The sequence below is a fragment of the Sminthopsis crassicaudata genome, chromosome 1 (assembly GCF_048593235.1).
Source record: "Sminthopsis crassicaudata isolate SCR6 chromosome 1, ASM4859323v1, whole genome shotgun sequence".
NCBI classification, from domain to species: domain Eukaryota; kingdom Metazoa; phylum Chordata; class Mammalia; order Dasyuromorphia; family Dasyuridae; genus Sminthopsis; species Sminthopsis crassicaudata.
Genome location: NC_133617.1, coordinates 195,913,296 through 195,934,730, shown reverse-complemented (window position 1 = coordinate 195,934,730; position 21,435 = coordinate 195,913,296). Strand labels below are relative to the sequence as shown.

The 21,435-nt window shown below is 32.3% G+C and overlaps 1 protein-coding gene across 1 annotated transcript in view; it reads left to right on the top strand.

The window, feature by feature from the left end:
• The window catches only part of ZNF236 (zinc finger protein 236), a 223,298-nt gene that overhangs the window by 85,399 nt on the left and 116,464 nt on the right, over positions 1 to 21,435 (top strand). Inside the window, exons 7-12 of the mRNA XM_074273648.1 lie at positions 4,930 to 5,076; positions 5,949 to 6,020; positions 12,928 to 13,131; positions 14,193 to 14,421; positions 16,017 to 16,289; positions 20,279 to 20,482. Coding sequence (XP_074129749.1) covers positions 4,930 to 5,076; positions 5,949 to 6,020; positions 12,928 to 13,131; positions 14,193 to 14,421; positions 16,017 to 16,289; positions 20,279 to 20,482 — 1,129 coding nt within the window. The remainder of the gene's footprint in view (positions 1 to 4,929; positions 5,077 to 5,948; positions 6,021 to 12,927; positions 13,132 to 14,192; positions 14,422 to 16,016; positions 16,290 to 20,278; positions 20,483 to 21,435) is intronic.

The window sequence follows — 21,435 nt, the reverse complement described above, 5'->3', positions numbered from 1 at the left end:
TTCAGAGGGTGGGAACTGGAGGAGGGAATAGGGGCAAATTAGACTAAAGGGAAAAAGTGGTATAAAATCATCAAATTTTAGAATGAAAGGGCATGTCAGTAGCTATTTTGGCAACTAGTTGATATAGTGGATCAGAGTGATAGACTTGGAGTCAGGAAGACTTTAAGTTCAAATTCTGCCTGAAGACTTCACTAGCTGGATGAGTCACTTAACCTCTTTCAGCTTCAGTTTCCTCATCTGTAGTATGATAATAGAATCTACTTCACAGAGCTTTTGTGAGGATCAAATAGTATATAACACTTTGCAAACCCTAAAATGTTCCATAAATGCTATTTTGGTTATTATTTTTCAACACCAATCCATATCCAAAAGGAATTTTTAGTATACTACACTCATGAAAATAGTTATCTAGCTTTGAAGACTTCAGTAAAAAAATGGAACTTATAACCACAATGGGGTAGCTCATTCTACTTTTGGACCCTTCTAAGTTTTGAGTTGTTCTTATTACCAAATGTGCATCTATCTTTTTTTTTTTTTTAAACCAAGTATAAATTTACCTTTTTAGATCCTCTATATAACTCCTACTTTGGTTTTCTGGGACAGAGTAGAAAAAAGCCTAATTCTTCACCCACACAATAGCTTTACAAATAATTAGAGATAGCTTCCATATTTCCCTTTCTCTTCTGTAACTCTTTCTCAGTTCTTTCAGAAAACCTCTATGAGATATAGATTTAAGGCCTTTCAACATTCTGGTTGCCTTTCTCAAGACACTTTCTGCCTTTTTCATATTCTTATTAAGCTGGCACCCAGAAATACAGACTGCAAATGTAGTCTTAGTGAGCTAGATTGTAGAGGGATAATTATTTCCATATTTTTGACTGCTGTCTTTTTTTTTTTTTTTTTTTTTAAGGAGTGTGTCTGTTGGGTTTTTTAATTCTTTAAAATTTTAATGCTATGTTATTTTTCTGATTAAAAGTAAAGATGATTCTCAACATTCATTTTTGTGTTAAATTTTTGAGTTCCATTTTTTCTCCTCTTTTACCTTCCCTGTCACCAAAACAGCAAGCAATTGGATATGCATTATACATATACCATCAGTTTTTAACATATTAATCATAATGGAGGGGAAATCAGATCAAAAGGGGGAAAATGAGAAAGAAAAAAAAAACAAAACAAAAAGGTGAAAATAGTATACTTTGATCCACATTAAGTCTCTATAGTTTTTTCTATGGATGTAGATGTTTTTTCCTTCCAAAATCTTTTGGAATTATCTTGGATCACTGTGAGTCAATCATTGTTGAACATAACTCAATCTGTTACTGTGTATAGTGTTTTCCTGGTTCTGTTCACTTCACTTAGCATCAGTTTATGTAAATCTTTCCAGGCTTTTCTGAAATCAGCCTGTTCATCATTTCTTATAGAACACATTCTTATAGATCACATGCCATTATATTCATGTATCATAAGTTGTTCAGCCATGCTCTTAATTCATGGACATCCCTTCAATTTCCAATTCTTTGCCACTGCAAAAAACTGGTACAAACATTTTTGCACATGGGGGTCCCTTTCCCTCCTTTATGGTATCTTTGGGACACAGACCCAGTAGACACACTGCTGGATCAAAAGTTATGCACAGTTGATAGCCCATTGATTACAGTTCCAAATTGCTCTCTAAAATGGCTTGGATTAGTACACAACTCCACCAACAATGCAATAGTACCCAACTGTGCCTCTGTTATTGTACCCAAAGATCACATTAGTTTTTGGGGCTGCCATATCACACTGCTAGCTTAGTTGATATTTGAAAAGTTGATTTTTTTGAACTTCAGTATGACTTCCAGATTTATATCTCTTTTTTAACCTATTCTTTATGCTAGTGCTTAAGTAATTCTGCTATTACACAGAACTGTTCATTTGCTCAAAATTTTTGTGATATCCTGTCTCTTACTAGATTGAAATGCAAACGATTTTTCTTGAATTCGGGACCTTCTACTACCTCGCTCCCACTTAATTTTTCAGCCTTATTTTATTCAGCCTTTTCATTTTCTCATTTTCATTCCCATTGCTACTACCTATGTTCTGAGCTTCATTCCTCTCCTTGGTTTGCTTGCTGCAGTTAACTCATTGCCCATTATGGCATCTAGTGCCCCAAATTGTAGTGTATTGCTAATCTCTTTGCTTCTCTGCACCTCTCCATATACTCAAATGCTACTTAACATTTAAAGATAAAATTGTAACTTTATTGTAGAACTTAATAAATTTATTTTAATTTATATTTGTTAATTGCATGTTCTTGTATACATGTTAAAGGTTTTGTTGTTGTTCGTGTTTGTTTGTTTGTTTGTTTTTTCATTTAAATCTCAGCTCAGGTGCTACTTCCATGAAAGTGCTTCTTATACCTTTAGGTAGAAGTTTTATTTATTTAATTTGTTTTTATGCTCTTCCTTACACTTAATGTATTCTTCTTTGTATAAATTTAATTGTATATACTTAACCCTTTGGTACCCTGGCAACTCACTATATAATGTACAACAGAGATTAATCAGGACTGGTAAAAACAGCCTCACCAGAAATGTAAAGGACATCCATTATTAAATCAGAGGTTTGGACCCCTCCTTCCCCCCCAAAAAAATTATGGTTATACTAGGAGATTATTATTTGTTGAACAATTGTACTGTAGCCTCACGGTATTGACAATTTCATTTTCTTTTTCACTGTCTTTGGGATTGTATGTAAATTTCTGAAATGTTTCATTGAAATTATGATTCCATTAAGACACATATGGTGAAACTTGGTTTTCAATAATATACATACTAAGCTGTTAAAAAGTTGATATTTGAGTAAACATGGAAGAAGAATTTATTATAAATGAGGAGATTCTACAGGTGGTCTTTTTTATGGATGGTTTGTAAATTGCATCAAAACTAAGAATATGTGAGACCTCCTCACTGAGATCAAAAACGATTCAAAACAGATCAACAGTCTTCATATCAAAAAGGGCTGTACCATGCGGCTCTTCAGAATTGGCCTGTTTGTAGATGTTTATCTGACATACAATCAAGATGTAGATTAATAGGAAACAGAATTGAATATGAAGGATGACAGTTCAGGCTGTAAGATATTTGAAAAATTACTCATTTCTTTCAGTAATCCTAAATTGCTCCATAACCTAAAAACAAATCTTTCCCAGACCAGTAATCTTATGATGGTTGTGATTTTACCTTTGTAAATTCAACTTAGATGTTTCCTAAATCTTATGTCCAGCCATGCTAACTTATTTGTAGCCCTTGTTACATTACATTACTATAATTAACAGGCTTAACAGGACTGTTAGCTTAATTTGAGGCTTCCCTAACTCAGCATATTCAAAAGGGAATTTATTATTTCCATCCTCTCTCTGACAGATCTCTCTCTAAAAGTCACTATTATTCTAATCAGGCTTGCTACCCTGTAGTCATCTTAAGTTTTTAACTTTTGTTCCTTGTCCCGTTTGTAGTCATTGTCTGAGCATTGTCAACTGCCAATACAGCATCCTTTGCATCTGTCTCCCTTGGTACGCAAGCTTATTGAGACCTTAGTCCAGACCACTGTTACATTTCACATGGACTGTTATATTAGATGCAGAACTGGTTTCCAAGTACACAATTTCTTGCCTTTTTAATTCATCCTTTTTTCCTCAAGCACAAGTCTGTTCATGTTATTTTTCTCTCAGAAATCTTTAATGGCTTCCTGTTGCCTTTAGGAAAACACTCAAAGCCCCTTAATCTGGCATTTCAGGCTCACTCCTGTGTGATTGCAACTTACCTGTCCAGCCTTATCTCATATTATTCCTCCTTACTTACTGCATTCTTGCTCAGATAGTTTTATTAGTTGTCACCTGGAATTCATTCCTTCCCATCTACTTTTTTAGAATCTTTTATGTCCTTCTGTGCTCAACTTCAAATTCTACCTCCCTGTAAAGTCTTTCCCAATCCCATCAATTGTTAATATCTCTTACCTTGTTTTTACTTATGTTCATCTGTCAGTAGATTTTTAAGTTCCACAAGGACAGGGAAGTTTTGAAGTTTTTTTGGGTTTTGTATCCTAAGAGCTTAGCACAATAGTATCTTGCACATAGCACCAATACTTTTCCAGTGATGTTTTATATTCAGAAGTCATGATGCACTGCATCCTTCAAGGATTTGGAAGTTGAGAATTACTGAAAGAGCCATTGAGAAGGGAATCATATGTATGAGTACATATTTTAGTGTGAATTTTAAAATATTAATACAAATGGGGAATTATCCAGGAGAATTGGTGTAAAGGATAATATTAAAGAAATGTATTTTTGTATAAGAGGGTTCTAGGCACATAGTGAAGAGATATGGCTAACTCTATGTTCTCTGCTTTTATCCTAGCAATATCCAGAGAAGGCAGCCAGCATGTGCAACTCTCTATTAAATATTTCATTTGACAAAGTTGAGGGTAGGAAGGCATCAAAGAATGGTTCTTCATTCTTGCCACATGACCAGCATGGTTTTTGTGTTTTTTTTTTCTTTGATATCTTTGATTATCTTTGATATCTTGGCACAATCTTGGCATAATTTTTTGTCTGTAATTGAAAAGATTAGTGATCAAGGTTGGGTTGCAATCAGAGAGGGAACATAAACATCATTGAGTTGTTGGAATATTTTATAATCTTTATTTCCTGATATCTATTTCATGTTAAAATACATGAAATGTAAGGCTGACATTCATTTTAAGCAAAGTCAGGCAAAAATTCCCCCCCCCCCAACCAAAGTGGGGTTGTTTTTCTTAGTTTTATTTAGCAGGGAAAATTCATGGAATTTGTTGTTTTAGTTATGTTTGCTATAATTTAATTAATAATTAATTAATTGAACAAATAATTGTAATAATCTTAATTGTTCTTTTCTAAAACAATTCTTTAAGGTCAAGAATGGTCCTACATATAATTGCACAGAATGTAGCTGTATATTCAAAAGTTTAGGTAGCTTAAATACTCACATCAGCAAGATGCATATGGGTGGACCACAGAATTCTGCAAGTTCTACTACAGAGACCACTCATGTTACAACGGTAATGTAGTTTATAAAAGCATGTACAGATAGTTCTTGCTTTATTTAAATGACTTATTCATAGACCTTTACATAGATTTTTATGTAATTCAAATTTGCTTGTGCATAGGAAGGGAGGGAGATAAGAAAGTAGAAGTGCCTCCTCTGTGGCAGGGAGGGACTTATATATGTTTCAAGGACATTTGGGGACAAATCAGAGAAAACAGGAACAGGAACATATGAGGTTCAGATCCAGCCATTGCAACCCTAGCTAGAATCACGAGAAAAAGGGACTGGGCAGTCAGGAAAAATGAAATGGAAGGGAGGGATGGAGGAAGGAAAGAGAAAGAGAGAAAGTGGGGAGAGGGAGAGAAAGGGAGGGAAGGAAGGAGAGACACAGAGAAAGAGAGACAGAGAAAGAGAGAGTGTGTAAAGTAAAATTTGAATAATGCAAGTTTATGTAAAAAAGCTAAAATTGTATGTAAAATCTTTTGTCTGTTTTAATTATGTTGTATGAATATTTTAGATATTTAGGAAGTTAAATGTCTTTCTGAAGGGATATTCTTGATCTTTGGTTACTGGAAGAAAATTATATTTCTTTGTTTAAAGAACTAATTGACTATACTTAATAGACTTTTATGAGAATTAGAGAAATTAAAATGTGACATAACCATTCATTTACAGAAATCATATAGTAGCAATGAAATTGATTAATAATAAATAATTATCTCCTTTATCCATAAATGAGGAAGTTATTTTTCCTTAGTAGTTAAATTTTCCAGTGTCCAAAGTGAAAAATTTTCCTAAATTATATATGCTTTGTGGGAACAAAGTAGTTTTTTATAATCTTTGTTCTTTCTTTAATTTTCTTTTTTTTGATGATTTTATTTTTAGGATTCAATATCCCAGTCCCAAAGTACTGCTTCTAATACACTGTTACAACCAATTGATAATAAATGGAAAAATGTAAGTATATAATTATATAAGTATCATTAAGATAGAAATGGCCCTGGCAATTATGAGATAATATCAAGTTTTACTTTATGCTTATTGACAAAACTAATTGTAAATATTAGATTTCTGTTAAATGAATAGACCCCTACTTGTAATAGAAATATATCTACTTTCTTTTTTTTAATTGTCTTTGTAATGTCTCATTCTTAATTTTTTGCTTTTGCTTTGAGAATGTTTTATAATTTATTTGGTCCCAGACAGCAAATACATTTTAATTGAAATTGGTAAATTTTAGAAATTCTACTTTAAGAAATAGCCTAAAGCTTTAAAATCATCCATATTCTTTTGATTATTTTTCTTATAATTCTAATAGCATGGATTTGTGAGATGACAAATAGGGATTTGAGATACAGTAATTGTGGATTACAGCAAATCCCATTGACACATGTGGTATTGAATACCCTGAACTAATAGAGTAAGAAACTTTTTTCCTGTCAAGGAGACAAAATCATTTAAATGCCTCATTTAATATTTTTTAAATTCCATAATTTGGAGATTTATATATAACTGTGTTTTATATCCTGTGTCAATATACAAACTATTTCTACAGTCAGTATAGTCCATAATTGTAGTTAGTATATAGTGTCTAATGAATGGCATGTAAGGACATATTTAAGGTTCAATTCTTATTCTTTGTGTCATGATTCTTGGTGACCCCATTATTAGCAGAAGAACTGGAGTGATTTGCCATTTCCTTCTCTAGCTCATTTTATAGATGAGGAAGCTGAGGTAAACAGGGTTAACTGATTTGCTCAGAGTAACACGTTGTAAATGTGCAAGGCTGGATTTGAACACAAGAATATGAGTCTTCCAGACTCTAGGCATAATACTCTACCCACCACACTACCTAGCTACCCTTTTAAAGTGCTTAGATTATAATTAATTAATTATATATATATTTTTGTGTGGGGTGTGTGTGTGCGTGTGTGTGTGTGTGTGTGTATACATGTACACACACACATACTCTGCAAAAAATGTAATGATGATAATAATAATAGTGTCATTTAACATTTATGTAGCACTAAGTGCCAGGAAATAATGCTAAATACTTTATGATCATCTCATTTGATCCCTAAAACAACTTTGAGTGATAGCTACTATAATTATTCCTATTTTACATACATATCAGGAAACTGAGGCAAATGGGTTAAATGCCTTAACCCAGGGTGGCACAGCTAGTAAATGTCTGAGACCAGATCTGAACTTGGGTCTTCTTGATTCTAGGCCTGGCATTCTATCCACTATCACCTGAACAATATTCGGCTTCATATAGTTTACATTCTCAATGGGGAAACTATATAGAATCACATTTAAAATACATACAAAGCAGGTTCAAAGTAAACTTTGGGGAGAAGAGTCATTCAGGAAAAACTTCATATAGAAGTTTACACTTGAGTTGTCTTGAAGGAAATTTGGGGAGTCTAAGAAGCAGAAATGAAGATAATTCAAGACATGAGGAAGATAGCACTACATGACCGGACAAGAAATAGAACGTTGTGAATAACAATAACATTATGACTGTTAAGAAGACTAATGTTTCTTTAAAGTTGGAAAAGTAAACTAGGGCCAGGTTGCAAGAACAGAAAAGCATGGATGTGTTATAATTTTCATTCAGGTGACTGGAGAAAATGCTCACATTAATAAAATTAGATACATTTAAATATTTAAGGATGGAGGTGATATTTTATTCCTAGTTTGCAACTTAAGAATGATGAATATTAAGCTCTAAGATACAGAGCATTAGTTTTATATGATGATTTGGAAGAAATAGAAGAAAGGGGAAAAGGTACTAAAAAAAGGAGAAGGCAGTCAAAGAATCATATTAGACTTTTTTATGATTGCACTTGAGGTAAACTATGCTAATCACACATTGACTTTTAGTGTTGAGTCCAATTTTCTTTTGGTTCAGTAATTATGATACAACTTAGTTATATAGAGAGTTGCCTAGAGCACAGTATAGTTAAGGACGTCCTTAAGATCACGCAGCACATGTTTGTCAGACGTGGGACTTGAAACCAAATCTTCCTATGTCAGATATATAAGATTTGCTCCATATTTGTTATCTCTTTCTGCTTTTTATAATTGCTTTTTATCTGTTAATGTTCTTTTAAGACTGATTTTCTTAACCTTTTTTCTTTAGTGACTTCTTTGGTAAAGCTTATGGACACCTCTTCATAATGGTGTTTTTGAATATATAAAATCAAATACATAGGATAACAAAGGAAATCAATTATATTTAAATAAAAATGTAATGTCTACCCCTCCAATCCAACTTTACAGATGCTGACAACTATTCATGCATCTTCTTTAGGTCTGGCAGCCCATTTTAAAAACCTTTCTTTTAAAGAGAAAATGCTTTTAAAATCAATTATTGAACATTTTTTTAAAAATGGGAAACTTTATTATGATCTATTTCTATTCCTAACTTTATTTTTACAGCTCAAATTTTAATTTTAAAGGAAAAGTTTAGTTTACCATGAACTTATGAATGATTTAGGTATGTGTGGAAGAATTAGTTTGGGTTTAGAAATGTTTTTACAGTTCTTAATGAAGGCCTGGAGTTAGAGAAGACTCATCTTCCTGAATTTAAATCTGATCTCAAACACTTTATAGCTGTGTGTATGATCCTGGATAAATCTCTTTAATTGTGTTTGTCATAGTTTCCTCATCTGTAAAATGAGCTGGAGAAGTAAAGCAAACCATTCTAGTGTCTATGCTAAGAAAACCTCAAATGGCATCACAAAGAGTCAGACACCAGTGAAAATGACTAAATAACAGCAATAAAGGTCTCCTTAGTTATCTGTAGATCTCTTTGGAAATCAAGGTCTGAGACTAGTTCTCTTGATCCTATTCCCCATTTTAAAAAAATCTATGTTTTAAATCAATTTATCTTAGTGGAAATAGCCAAAGAAATAAAGATACAAAGATATATTTGAGAATTAAGTAATGCTTATAATACTTTTTTTCTTAAACTATCAAAAATAGTCATTTTTCAATGCTATAATTACAGAATCTTTGAGTCTATTCCTAAAGCTGATTTAAGGTATTAAAATCTAGAAATATTAGATTTCCATGCTTATCTTAAAAAAGTAGTGTAAAGAAGCTCATTTGAGCATATGAGGTATTCTTAAAATTTCTGACCTTTGAATTAGTACTTTTGACTATTGGCAATAATTCTTGTGCTCAAGCTTTAAAATTGGGATACTAAATTTATTAGTTGAAAGTTTGTTTCTAAGGAAAAAGCTAGTGATTCAATTTTTAACCTCCTTTATTATAAAGTTATTAAAATAGCCATCTAATAAAATAGTTCTGCAATCTATTATATAAATATGTCAAAAATACTATTTTATTTCTTTCTGGTTTTATGTGCTTTTATCCTTAATAACCCCATTTTTATCTAGACCAAGTGCTCCCTTTTAAAAACATTATGATATAGTTAGTATGAAACATTATTTGTATTTAATCCTATTGAAATATAACAAGCCTTGGAAGATAATTTATTTTGTCCTATCAAAAGACTAGAGAAATATTTTCCTACTCTCTTCATTTCTTTGCAATTTGTAGCCTTAGGTACTAGTCACATAATAAAATAAAATTAAAAAAAACAATAATCATTAGTATACATAATAGCCAATTTTCAAAATGTATAACAATATGTATTAGGAAAAGTGCCAGACACCACACTTAATATTTGGGATACAAAAAAAGGCAAAAAACCAGTCCCTTTTCACAAGGAGCTCATATTCAAAATGGGGAGACAACATACAAATGATTATTTACAGGGTAAATTGGCAGTCTTCTCAGAGGACATGCACTAATGGAGGATTATGTTGGGAAAGACCTCTTGCACAAGATAAAATTGATCTGAGTCTTGAAGGAAGCAAGGAAAGGCATTAGGCGGAGGCAAACAGAGAGCATTCCAGGCATGGAGGACAGCCAGTGAAAATGCATAGAGTTGGGAGGTTAAAGAGCATATAGCTTGAATATAGCAAGGAAGCCAGTGTTAATAGACCATGGATTATGTGAAGGGAAGTAAATAAAGACATTAGAAAGATTGGAAGGAGTCAGTTTGTGAAGAACTTTATCAGCCAAACAGAAGATTTTATATTTGATCTTGGAGTAATTGGGAGTGGCTTGAATTTGAGTAAGGGAGTACAAATGATTATTTCTGCTTTAAGATGATCACTTGGCAGCTGAATGAAGAATTAATTGAAGTGAGGAGAGGCAAATAGACCAATTAAAGACTTTTGCAATAATGTAAGTGTAGAGATGATGAGGGCTTGTACTACATTGATAGCTGTGTGAGGGGAAAGATGGAGATATGTGTGAATAATATTTCAAATCAGTTTTTGAAATCAGTACAACTTGATACCAGGTTGGGTATGAAAGGGTGACAGAGAATGAGGAGTCAAGAGTAACACTTAGTTTCAGGGCCAGGGTCCTGGAAAAATGGTGGTACTCTTGATGATTAGAGTAAAGTTATGAAGAAGAAAGAGTTTTGGGGAAAAGATAAGTTTTTTATTTGTTGAGTTAAGGATGTCTACAGCATATTCACTTTGATATGTTCATTAGGTAGTTGAAGATAAGAGTTTGGATAGCAAGAAAGAAGTTAGGGATGGATTTAGATCTGAGATTTTTCTGGATTTTCTGGATTAGAGATAATTGAATCCATGGGAGCTGATGAGATCACTAAGCAAGAAACTAGGAGAAAAGGGCCCAGTGCAGAGTGTTGTTGTGACACGACCTTCATGGAAATCTAGCAAGGAAGAATTAGAAGTGTCACATAAGGAGGAAGGGACCAGAGTGTCATCAAAACTTATAGAGAAGAGAGTATTAAGGAAGAGAGTGATTGACAGGATCAAAGGCTTCAGAGAGATCAAGAATGAGGATTGAGAAAAGGCTATTCATTTGGCAATTAAGAGATCATTATTAACTTTGGAGAGAGCAGTTTCATTTGAATGATAAGGTTGAGAGCAAGATTGCAGATAATTTACAATTTGTTGAGAGAAGGGGAAGTGGAAGTATCGTTTATTGATAATTTAATTGCAAAAGTGAGGAGAGATATAAAATGATGGCAGAAATAGTTGGGATAAATGAGCTGGAATGATAGTGGGAATAATCTGCTGTGTAAGAAAGAATAGACTAGGATAAAGAGTGTACATAGAAGGGTTTTATCTTGACCAAAAAAAAAAGCCCATTTCTTCATTGAGACAACCTTGAATGAGATCTTTGAAGAAGACATTTTAGTGATATGGAATGAGGAAGGAGAAGGGGAGAAAAGGAATCTCTTGTTGAAGTGTTTTGCAGGAGAGTGGAAGAAAAGGATGTTGGAGATGTGAGGAGGCAAGAAGGGATAGTCATTGTGGCAATAGGGTAGTTACTCCTTTAGGTAAGTGTGAAAGGACTGCCTTACGACAATTAGGGTTAATTTGAGATTATGTAGCATAAATTTATAGGGAACCATTCAGTATCACTTGGTAATTTCCTCCCCTCTCCAATTAGCAATATTGAATAATAGTAAGGAAGTAAGTGTAGAGTGGGGATAATATAAGTTTGAGGCTTAACAAGGCATGACCAAAGATAGAATGAGGGGAAAGGAACTAACCTGCGTAATCTGTGGTTTTAAATTTGAAAGAAGATATTGAAGTACAAATAATAATAGGGACTGTTATCTTCTGCTGTTCTTGAAAGTAATCTCTGAAACCCTAATAGTTATTGGAATTTCATGAATATTCCTTTATGAAGTCACTTCAATCCTTTTGTTGAGATCATTCATTTAAAATGTGCACCTTTGGAACTTAGATTGGTTTTGCCTAAAAAAATGTTCCTATAAAGACTTTAAGAATCCAGACAAACTCATAAAAGTGTCCTTTACCCATAATATAGCTAACCCATATTTTTTGTAGACCTATAGGTTCTAACTAACATTTATCATTGTTTCTATGGGAAAATGTGTTCCAAATTCTAAATAAGGAAGTCAGGAAGATATTTTTTACTCCAGTGGTCCCAGTGACAAGAAGGTTTTTGTTACTTCGAGTGGGATTTCTCTATTCTTCTCTTCTTTCCTTTCACACATGGATTAAATAGACAGATAGACATACCCACACACTCATATATCTATATCTATATCTATATAGATATAGATATATATAGATACACATACACATATAGATACATACATACATATGTATGTATGTGTATATATGTATGTGTATGTATATGTATGTATGTGTATATACATGTATGTATGTATGTGTGTGTGTGTGTATATATATATATATATATATATATATATATATATATACACACATATACACATATTTATTTATCTGATTCCTAACTCTGCCATGGAAGGAGATTACTAATAATGGGGGCTCTCAGGGTGGGAACTGGGAAGAGGACTTTGACATGGATAGGGAGAGGGAAGGTCAGGGACTCTGGCACCTGAAATTATGGGAGGCGGGTGTTGGTATATGGGATGTGTGTGTGTGTGTGTGTGTGTTAGAAGGATTAGAATTAGAAAAAGAAATGAGCACACAGAGTTAGAAGTACAGGAAGAGGGAGGATGTCAGAAGTGAAGACTTCTTTGACTGTTGATCTTGTAGGGCCTGTGGGGGTAGAGGCCATGGTCTTGAATGGAATTGTCTGCTACAGACTAGCAGTTTCAAATGTCTAGTAAAACAGGGCTTTTGGTTGGATGAGGGAGGGGAAGACAATTGTCATTATTTTATATAAATCAAATATTTATGTAAATCAAGTATTCCTAAGTAGTACACTGCCTATATTTCTTCTGGAGAAAGTAGAATAAAAGCAAAGCTAATTTTGTTAGGCTTTATATAAATCTTATTGTATATTTCAGGCCACTCTTTTTCAGCCTTCACCTCTCCAACAGACAGAAACTCAAGCAACATCATCTGCAAGTCAGCAGGGTCCACAGGCAGTGACTGATGTCATCCAGCAGCTTTTGGAGTTGTCGGAACCCGGGCAAGTTGAAACAAATCCATCTCCACAACCAGGCCAGCAATTAAATATTACAGTGGGAATTAATCAGGACATTTTACAGGTGAATCATGTTTACATAGCTATATATAATTCTATCTAATGTATAATGTGAATATTTTTGCTTTCTCTTGGCTTTATACTACCTAGCTATCAACATTAAAAAACAAAGTATCTGAAATTTTTAAACAAACAGTAATTTTGAATACACCATTTAATAATAAATTATTGAGAAATTTCAATCTCTATCAAGGGAAGGTATACTAGCACTCAGGAAATTAACAAATCTTTGAAATACCAAGGTAGGTATATAGTGATAAACTGCTTTTGTATTTGGTTTTTAATTGAACACAAAAATCTGCATTTTTGTAATTTAAAATTTTCTACTTAGTAAAAAGTGTTGTCAAACAAATGTATTGGCATTCCTTTTAAAGTAAATTTGATAAAATGGCAGTGGGATTATTTAAGAGGGATTTTAGGAATTGTCAAGTACTAATGTTATAGCTTCTGTTGATCAATATTTCTGTTTGAAGCCAAACAGAAAATTTTCATTCTAAGGAATTCTTTATGTGAGTACATAATACGGATAAACACTAGAGGGGATCTTTTCAAGTTTTCCCACCATTAATTTAACCTTCTGTCCACCCATATTCTGCATTTACTAACACATATCTACTCTTCTTTCTTCAGTATTATAAACTATTCCTCTTCATGAACAATGTTTTCTCGGCAAACCAATGTTACACTGATTAGAAAATAATACTTTAAAAATACTAATGATTTGTAACTTTTTTCCTCTCTAGTTATTCTATTTTGTGTATGATTAATTCACTTTAGTAGTTTTGTAAAATCTTGAAAAATAATCTAATTTTGTGTGGAAATTTAAGTTTATATTATAATACTTTGGATAAGAGTAAGATAAATTATAGAACCAGACTAAAATATCATAATTTGGGGAAGGTTGTGAATTGCTACTTTAAATGATCATCTAGAAATGTGATTTTTTGTTTTCATGATATTAAAATTAGAATTTCATCAGACAGATGTCATAAGCTATTTGGAGGATATTACTTCAGTAGGCAAATTGGATACTTTTATTAACCTTTTAGTTTTGTTCTATCTTAGCAAGCCTTAGAAAACAGTGGGCTGTCTTCAATTCCAGTTGCAGCACATCCTAATGACTCCAACCAAACTAAGACTTCTGCATCCCAGATTCAAAATCCAGATATTCACAATGTTTCCAATGAGCCACCAGACCCTACAGAAGCAGAACAAGATAAGGAACAGGAAATTTCAGATAAATTGGATAAGAAAGAAAAGAAGGTTATAAAGAAGAAATCACCATTTCTGCCTGGTAATTTTAGTAACACTTTAGTGTTTCTATCTACTTTGAAATAACTTTGCATATTTAAATATATTAGTAAACTGTTTTTAAACTTTTCTTTTTTAGACTTAGATATGTATGCATGTATGTGTATATACACAAACACATACGTACATAATTTGTCAACTAAAATTAAATTAGCAAATTTTTATTAACCCTTTTATTTGAGAAATTATTGCTTTTTCACATACCAATACATTCATATGCACATATATACATAGATTTATGTATGCGCCTCTGGGGATTAGGGGCATATATATATGTATTTATTAATGAGATCACCATTCTTCCTTGTTTAAGATTTAAGGTTTATCTTGAATTCAGATCATGGAATCACAGATTTAGTGCTGAATGGGACTTTAGAGGACATTTAGTTCAACTTGTTGTTTTACAGATTAATGAGTTGAGACCAAGAGAATTGACTTTCCCAAGATCACAGAGGAAGTAATAGGCAGGAGGATTATGAACCTAGTTCCTCTAATTTTGAAACTAGTACTTTTGGGTATCATGTTGCCTCTACTTCACTTTCTCTTTCTGTCTGTCTTTCTTGCTCTGCCTCTCTGTCTCTCTCTGTCTCTGTCTCAGAATTTTAAGTCCTTTAAAGGCAGAGAAATCTTGAGTATAGTGGTAAAAACATTGACCTTGGAGTTTGGAAACCTGCTTTTTAGGCTTTCAACATACAATGTCTTGGCAGTTCCTGGTAAAGTTTTCATTCTCATAGTACATGAAATTAAAGTGATTAGGGTAAGTCAATTTATTTCTCTGAGCTTCAGTTTTCATCAAGGTTTATTTTCAACCAGGAAATATCAGCCTTTTAAAGAAGATACTTTTTGGCAAATATACTTAAAATCTAACTATAAAAATTCATATAATATTGTGTATTTATTAGTTATATATTTTTCTAGTTGATGCCAGAGAGATTTTTTAACATCTTATGTACATCAAATTATACATTTTGATTATTTTATTTATACTATTTGTCAAATATGTTGTGGTGGAATTTTTTTGTTAGTGATGGGTTATACTAGTTTAAAAAGCTTTTAAAAAGAGATATTATTTCATGTGTTTAGGTAAATATACTAAAAAGATTAAATAATTATTTTCTTCAGAATTAATGAAGCAAACAAGCATTTATTAGTGGCCTACTATGTAGAGGGAGGTATTTGCAGCTGGGAGAAAAAGGAACAACTTTTTGTAGAAGGTAGTGCTTGAATAGTTAAAGCAAACAAAGGATTCTAAGAAAAAACACATTCCAAGCTCAGGAACTATTCATTTTTGTCTGTATTTTTATTGTCTGACACATAGTAGATATTAAATGCTCATTCATTGTACTATTGGAAATTTTATTTCACTTTTTTAAAAGAAAAGATGAATGTGACTACATTTCTGGAAACTCATTTGCTAGAAGAGTTGGCAGACTCATGTGAGACTGCTAAAGTCCCTTCTAGCTCAGGTTCTCTGATTTTGATATTCTCTAATAGGAATGTTAAAATAATCTAAAATTTTGCTTAGCTGGACTGGTTTGGTTTTTTTGCAAATGCATAATTTTTTATTTTTCTATACAGGTTCAATTCGTGAAGAGAATGGAATAAGATGGCATGTGTGTCCATATTGCACAAAAGAATTTAAAAAACCCAGTGATCTAGTGCGTCATATTCGAATTCATACTCATGAAAAACCATTTAAATGTCCACAATGTTTCCGGGCCTTTGCTGTGAAGAGTACTCTTACTGCTCACATAAAAACTCACACTGGCATCAAAGCATTTAAGTGCCAGTACTGTATGAAATGTTTTTCCACTTCAGGAAGCTTGAAAGTTCATATCAGACTTCATACAGGTAAGAATTAAACTGTTTCTTGTTTGGCATCCTGAAAAAGAATATCATAGTGCAGCATCTTTTTGCTTTATTTATTTATTTGGTTTGTTTGTTTTGGACAGTTAGCCATTAAAATCCAAAATCTCCTCTGTACTGTGTGTGTGTGTGTGTGTGTGTGTGTGTGTGTGTGTGTGTGTGTGTCTGTTTTTAGAAAATAGTAAAGTTTGAGTAGTTTTATGTTCTAGCTCCCAATTGTATATTTTGAATTTTTAAAAGAAGAAAACAAATAATCTCCTTTAGTGTGCATTAACAATATGTTTTTTAAGGGATATTGAATCAACAGTAATAATAAATCATAAACATTTCCATCTTGCAAATATTAATCCAAAAGTTGAATTGCAACTCTTATTGTTGTATTGTACTTTTTTTCCTTTTAAAAGCAGTTTCACATTTATTATATGAGAGCTTTATTGTGTAGTTTTCTGTATTTATCTTTGGAAAATTATAAATCTAATAAAATGATTGGAAGATTGTACTTTCAGTTTGTAGAAACCCAGATAAAAGATATTGTCTCATATAAGACCCTTAAAAATTATTACTTCTCATGAACCATGACATCAAACTAGAACAACAGATTGTTGATCATTTTTCTAGATTATGAATTTATATAGATTTTTTTAAAAAGATAGCACTTTTGGTATTGATAGAAATTAACTTTATTATACTGAAAGATCATCAAATTTACAGGACAGAATGAATCTGAAATTTACCTCATTAATATTATTTTCATTTCAGAAGCTTAACTTGGTTTTATAATTCTCTGCTCTCTACCATCTATTCAAATAGCATCCCTTTTGAACTATAAAGAGGGAGGAAATGTCTATTTTTTTCTGGCCTCTTTTCCTGAATGAATCTTTTTAAAATGGAATAATGATTCCTCCTTCCCCCCTCCATAACATTGTCTTTGGGAGAGAAAGAGGAAAAATTCGTATTATTGGATCTTCACTATTGAAATTTGAAAATTTAACAAACACTATAGCTTAGGTATATCGAACATATTTAGATTTGGGGTAATGTTAATGTCCTTTTTTAGGTTCCGTCTTGTAATGAGGAAAAAAATGTGAAAGAGAAAATGTCTCAGTAAATATTGATTGGTACATAACTTAATTTAGGAGTAATTTGTTAATGTCTCCATACTTTGTTTCCCAAATAAATGTGCATGTTTAATATTTCAAAACTCTGAAGAATCCATATTAGCCGTGTTAACACTCCCTCCTTTTCTATCAAAATCTCTCAGTGGCATATTTAATAACATTTCTGAATCATTATGACCGAAAAAACTCATTATTCATTGAATGTTGAACTTTCTGGTGTAGAACTTCTGCAAATTTATTTAGCCTGAGATAATAGACATAGAGCCCAAACTTCAAGGCTTAAGGCTTTCCCGGCTGGGAATGCCAAATGAAGATTACACTTTGCTAAGATGGCATATCATTTTCTAGGGGTAAATACAATTCAAAAATCATTTGTAAGCAGTACTGTATTCCAAGCCACTGTGCTTATTGCTAGAAATAGACTGAAAAATAATATCTACCTTCAAGAAGCTGTGGTCATCTGTATCAAATGGTGCAAAGAAGCCAAAAAGAGACTTGAAAATTTCATTTAAGAATTCAGACATCATTAATAATTCTGGAGAAAATAATTTAAGTTATTTATAGTGAGGTCAGAAGCTAGATAAAAAGAAGTGAATATAGTAGAAGTAGAAACATTATTGTATATAGCATTTTTTTTGAGGTTAGCTGTTTTGAAGGAGATGAAAGGGCAATAGTTTGGGGAGATGGCAGGGTTAAGTGAAAATTTTTAACGGTAGAGGAAATATTGGAAGATTTATAGGCCAAAGGGGAAGGAGCCCAATATCTAAATGGATTGAAGATCAGGAAAATTAAGAGGGAAGATCAAAGAGGAAAGAGAAAATAGGGAATGGATCAAAAATTAAGGGTATTAGCTTTGAGGAAAAGCACCATATCTTCTGAAGGGTTTTAAGGAGTAAAACAGAAGAGAAAAAGTTTAGATCCACTATATTTTTTCTGTGAAGTAGGTGCTGAGAGGCACCATTAAGGTATGGCAAAGCAATAGGAAATTTGAAATAATACATCTAAGGGTTGTGATACGAGTCCATTGAGGAAAAAGAAAAGTATAGTCCTATGCAGTGAAGACTGAATTTAAATTGTGGAATATAAATTTGTATTGGATCCAGTTTATATGACTTATTTCAGTGGCATTCAGAGAGTTATTTCTGCATCATGAAGAAGTTTGGCATTTTTATTATTTACCTTTATATAAGTTATAAAATCTTCATATATCATTTTATTTAGGCAAAGGTTAAAACATTTTTAGTAGAAATAAATCAATTAGCAAGAATTGTTCAAGTTGAGAATATTAAGAATTTTGCATATGAATCACTTTAAAAGAGGATTTTTTTTTAATCTGTACTATTGTAATGGACTACGAACTGCTCTTTCTTTCTCATCATCTTCTCCCCCACAGCTGCCAAAGTGATTTTTTTCCTAGGCTTTGAGTGCCAGACTAGAATTTATTTTTGCTATTACAGGTAATAGAAACCCATTAGAATTTGTTGAACAGGTGAGTGATGTGATCAAGCCTATGCTTTAGGAAAATCATTTTGGCAGCTATATGTATTCTCAGTTTTGAGGGGAAAAAATGAATATGTCTATGAACTCATAGAAAATATATTTTCTATCTAATTCAGACTATAATAATTTTAGGTGCTCAAGCATTTTAGGATGCTAGAATTTATTTGTTTCCCTTTTGTTTAATTCAGTTGTTAAGTTAAAGAATTATATTTATTATGCAGTTGATATTTTATGCATTATTGATGTCCTCAGTATTTTAAGATCAAAATATTGAAGAGTTTAAATTTTTTTCATCAAATGATGTTAATTTATTGTTTTATTGTTTTTAAGAATAACAAAGAAAGGTGATATTTATTTTTTAAAACCTTTAATTAAAATGAGGCACTGTAGTATATATAATTGATAAAGAGTTGGGTGAATATCTTTCAGGAATACCTATGTATTTTAGTTCTTTGACATTGGGCATGTACTTTGTCTTGTCACTTAGGCAGTGAACTGATGGCTAAGTTTCAGAGGTGTTATGTGCATCAAGGTGTCTCCATGCTAATAAAAGCATAGCTTTAGAACACTCCTTCCTTTATTAGTCCTCACAAAGTAAGAAAAATAGTTTAAGAAGTTGGTGATAGATAGGTATTAAATCACTTTAAATGAGTATTAGGAGAAAATCAGTTTTGTTTTTAATTTCTTCTATGCAACTTATTAATTAATGAATAGCCAAATATTCAAAAGGCCTACAGCAAAAAGGAATAATTACAAAAAATTTGGAAAACTTACTATTCAATAGTTGTTGAATAGTAGTCTGCTGTAAAAATTTTCATACTAAATCTTTACTTCCAGCAGTTTCCCATTATTAACCAAATTGCTTTAGTATTCTCTTGAAATATTTTTGTGGCATTTCTTCACTTCAGCATTGTTTATGGAAGAACACATAGGTGTTCACATAGATTCAATTATGTAATAATGAACCAGATACATAGAGCAGTGAGTAATATGTGAAAATTATTTTTGTGTTTAGTTGCTTTTCAGTCATGTCTGACTTTATGAACCCCCCCTCCCTTTTTTTGGTGGGGGGGGGAGGCAAAGATACTGAAATGGTTTGCCATTTCATTCCCAGTTCATTTCCTAGATAAGGAAAACTGAAACAAACGAGGTTAAATGACTTGCCTAGCATTTCATGATTATTAGGCATCCGAGGCCAGATCTGAACTCAAAAAGATGAGTGTTTCTAAATGTTTCTGTCTGTATGTGTGGCACTTAATCCACCACATCATATTTATTTTACACTTTGCAATAATTTTTTTTGAGGTCTATTGTTTGCCACAATTATGTGCAATTGTGTCTTTTTATTTCCATCAGGAGTTAGACCTTTTGCCTGTCCTCACTGTGACAAAAAATTTCGAACATCAGGTCATAGAAAGACCCATATTGCATCGCACTTTAAGCACACTGAACTAAGGAAGTTGAGACATCAGCGCAAACCTGCCAAAGTTCGAGTAGGCAAGTCGAATGTTCCAGTGCCAGATATTCCTTTGCAAGAACCAATTCTCATAACTGACTTAGGTAAGATATGTTAAATATTTTATAATTCATTGAATATAATTTCATTTCACACCTTCTGGAATGGCTTAAATATTAGCATCTGTGTGGTTCAGTTGGTTTGAATAAAATATTAATTAAATTGTACTTCTGTGGGGCAGTCAGATAGTGCAGTGGGTAAAGCACCAGCTCTGGAATCGGGAGGACTTGAGTTCAAATCCAGCCTCAGACACTTAAAACTTCTTAGCTCTGTGACCCTGGACAATTTACTGAACTCTCTTTGCCTCACACAGACCCAAAAAAAATTGTACTTATGTGTCAGATTCCTTATGTTCCATGAAGTACATAACATTTTCCCAAAAGACGGATTGGTTAATTCTCAGGAATTAAATAACTAAAAAATACTTTAAGGTAATTATTCTTTGCAATACACTATGTGCCTTGGAGTAAGGAATTCTAAACCACTCTGCAGATTTTGTTTCAAAATTTGCAAGATTGAAGCAGAATATTTCCAACAATTTCCATATAATATCTCTTTATAGTTTTCATCTTGTTACTTAATTTTCCTTGTAAAATTATCCTAGACATTAAAATTTTTAATTTGTACAATGAAATAGTGCTATTGATAAAAATATTCTCTTGATCCCTTTATTATAATTCTATCACAGACTCTTGATAAGAAAAAATATTTTGAGAAAGTCTTTATAAGAAGCCTCTTAAGAAAATTTCTTAATTATTTTTAAAATTTAAGCACTGTGGTTAAGTTTTTTAGTGTTCTCAATAATACATTCACCCCTCACCTCGATCTTTCAATGTTTTTCTCTTTCTTTAAAGCTAAGCTCAGATAACACTAGCTCTTTCAATAATATAGTAGATAACAACAGGGCTTAATTATCTGTCACATACTATGCTAAGCACTTTATAATCATATTGTTTGACCCTCATAACAACCCAGAGAAGTAAGTGCTACTATTATC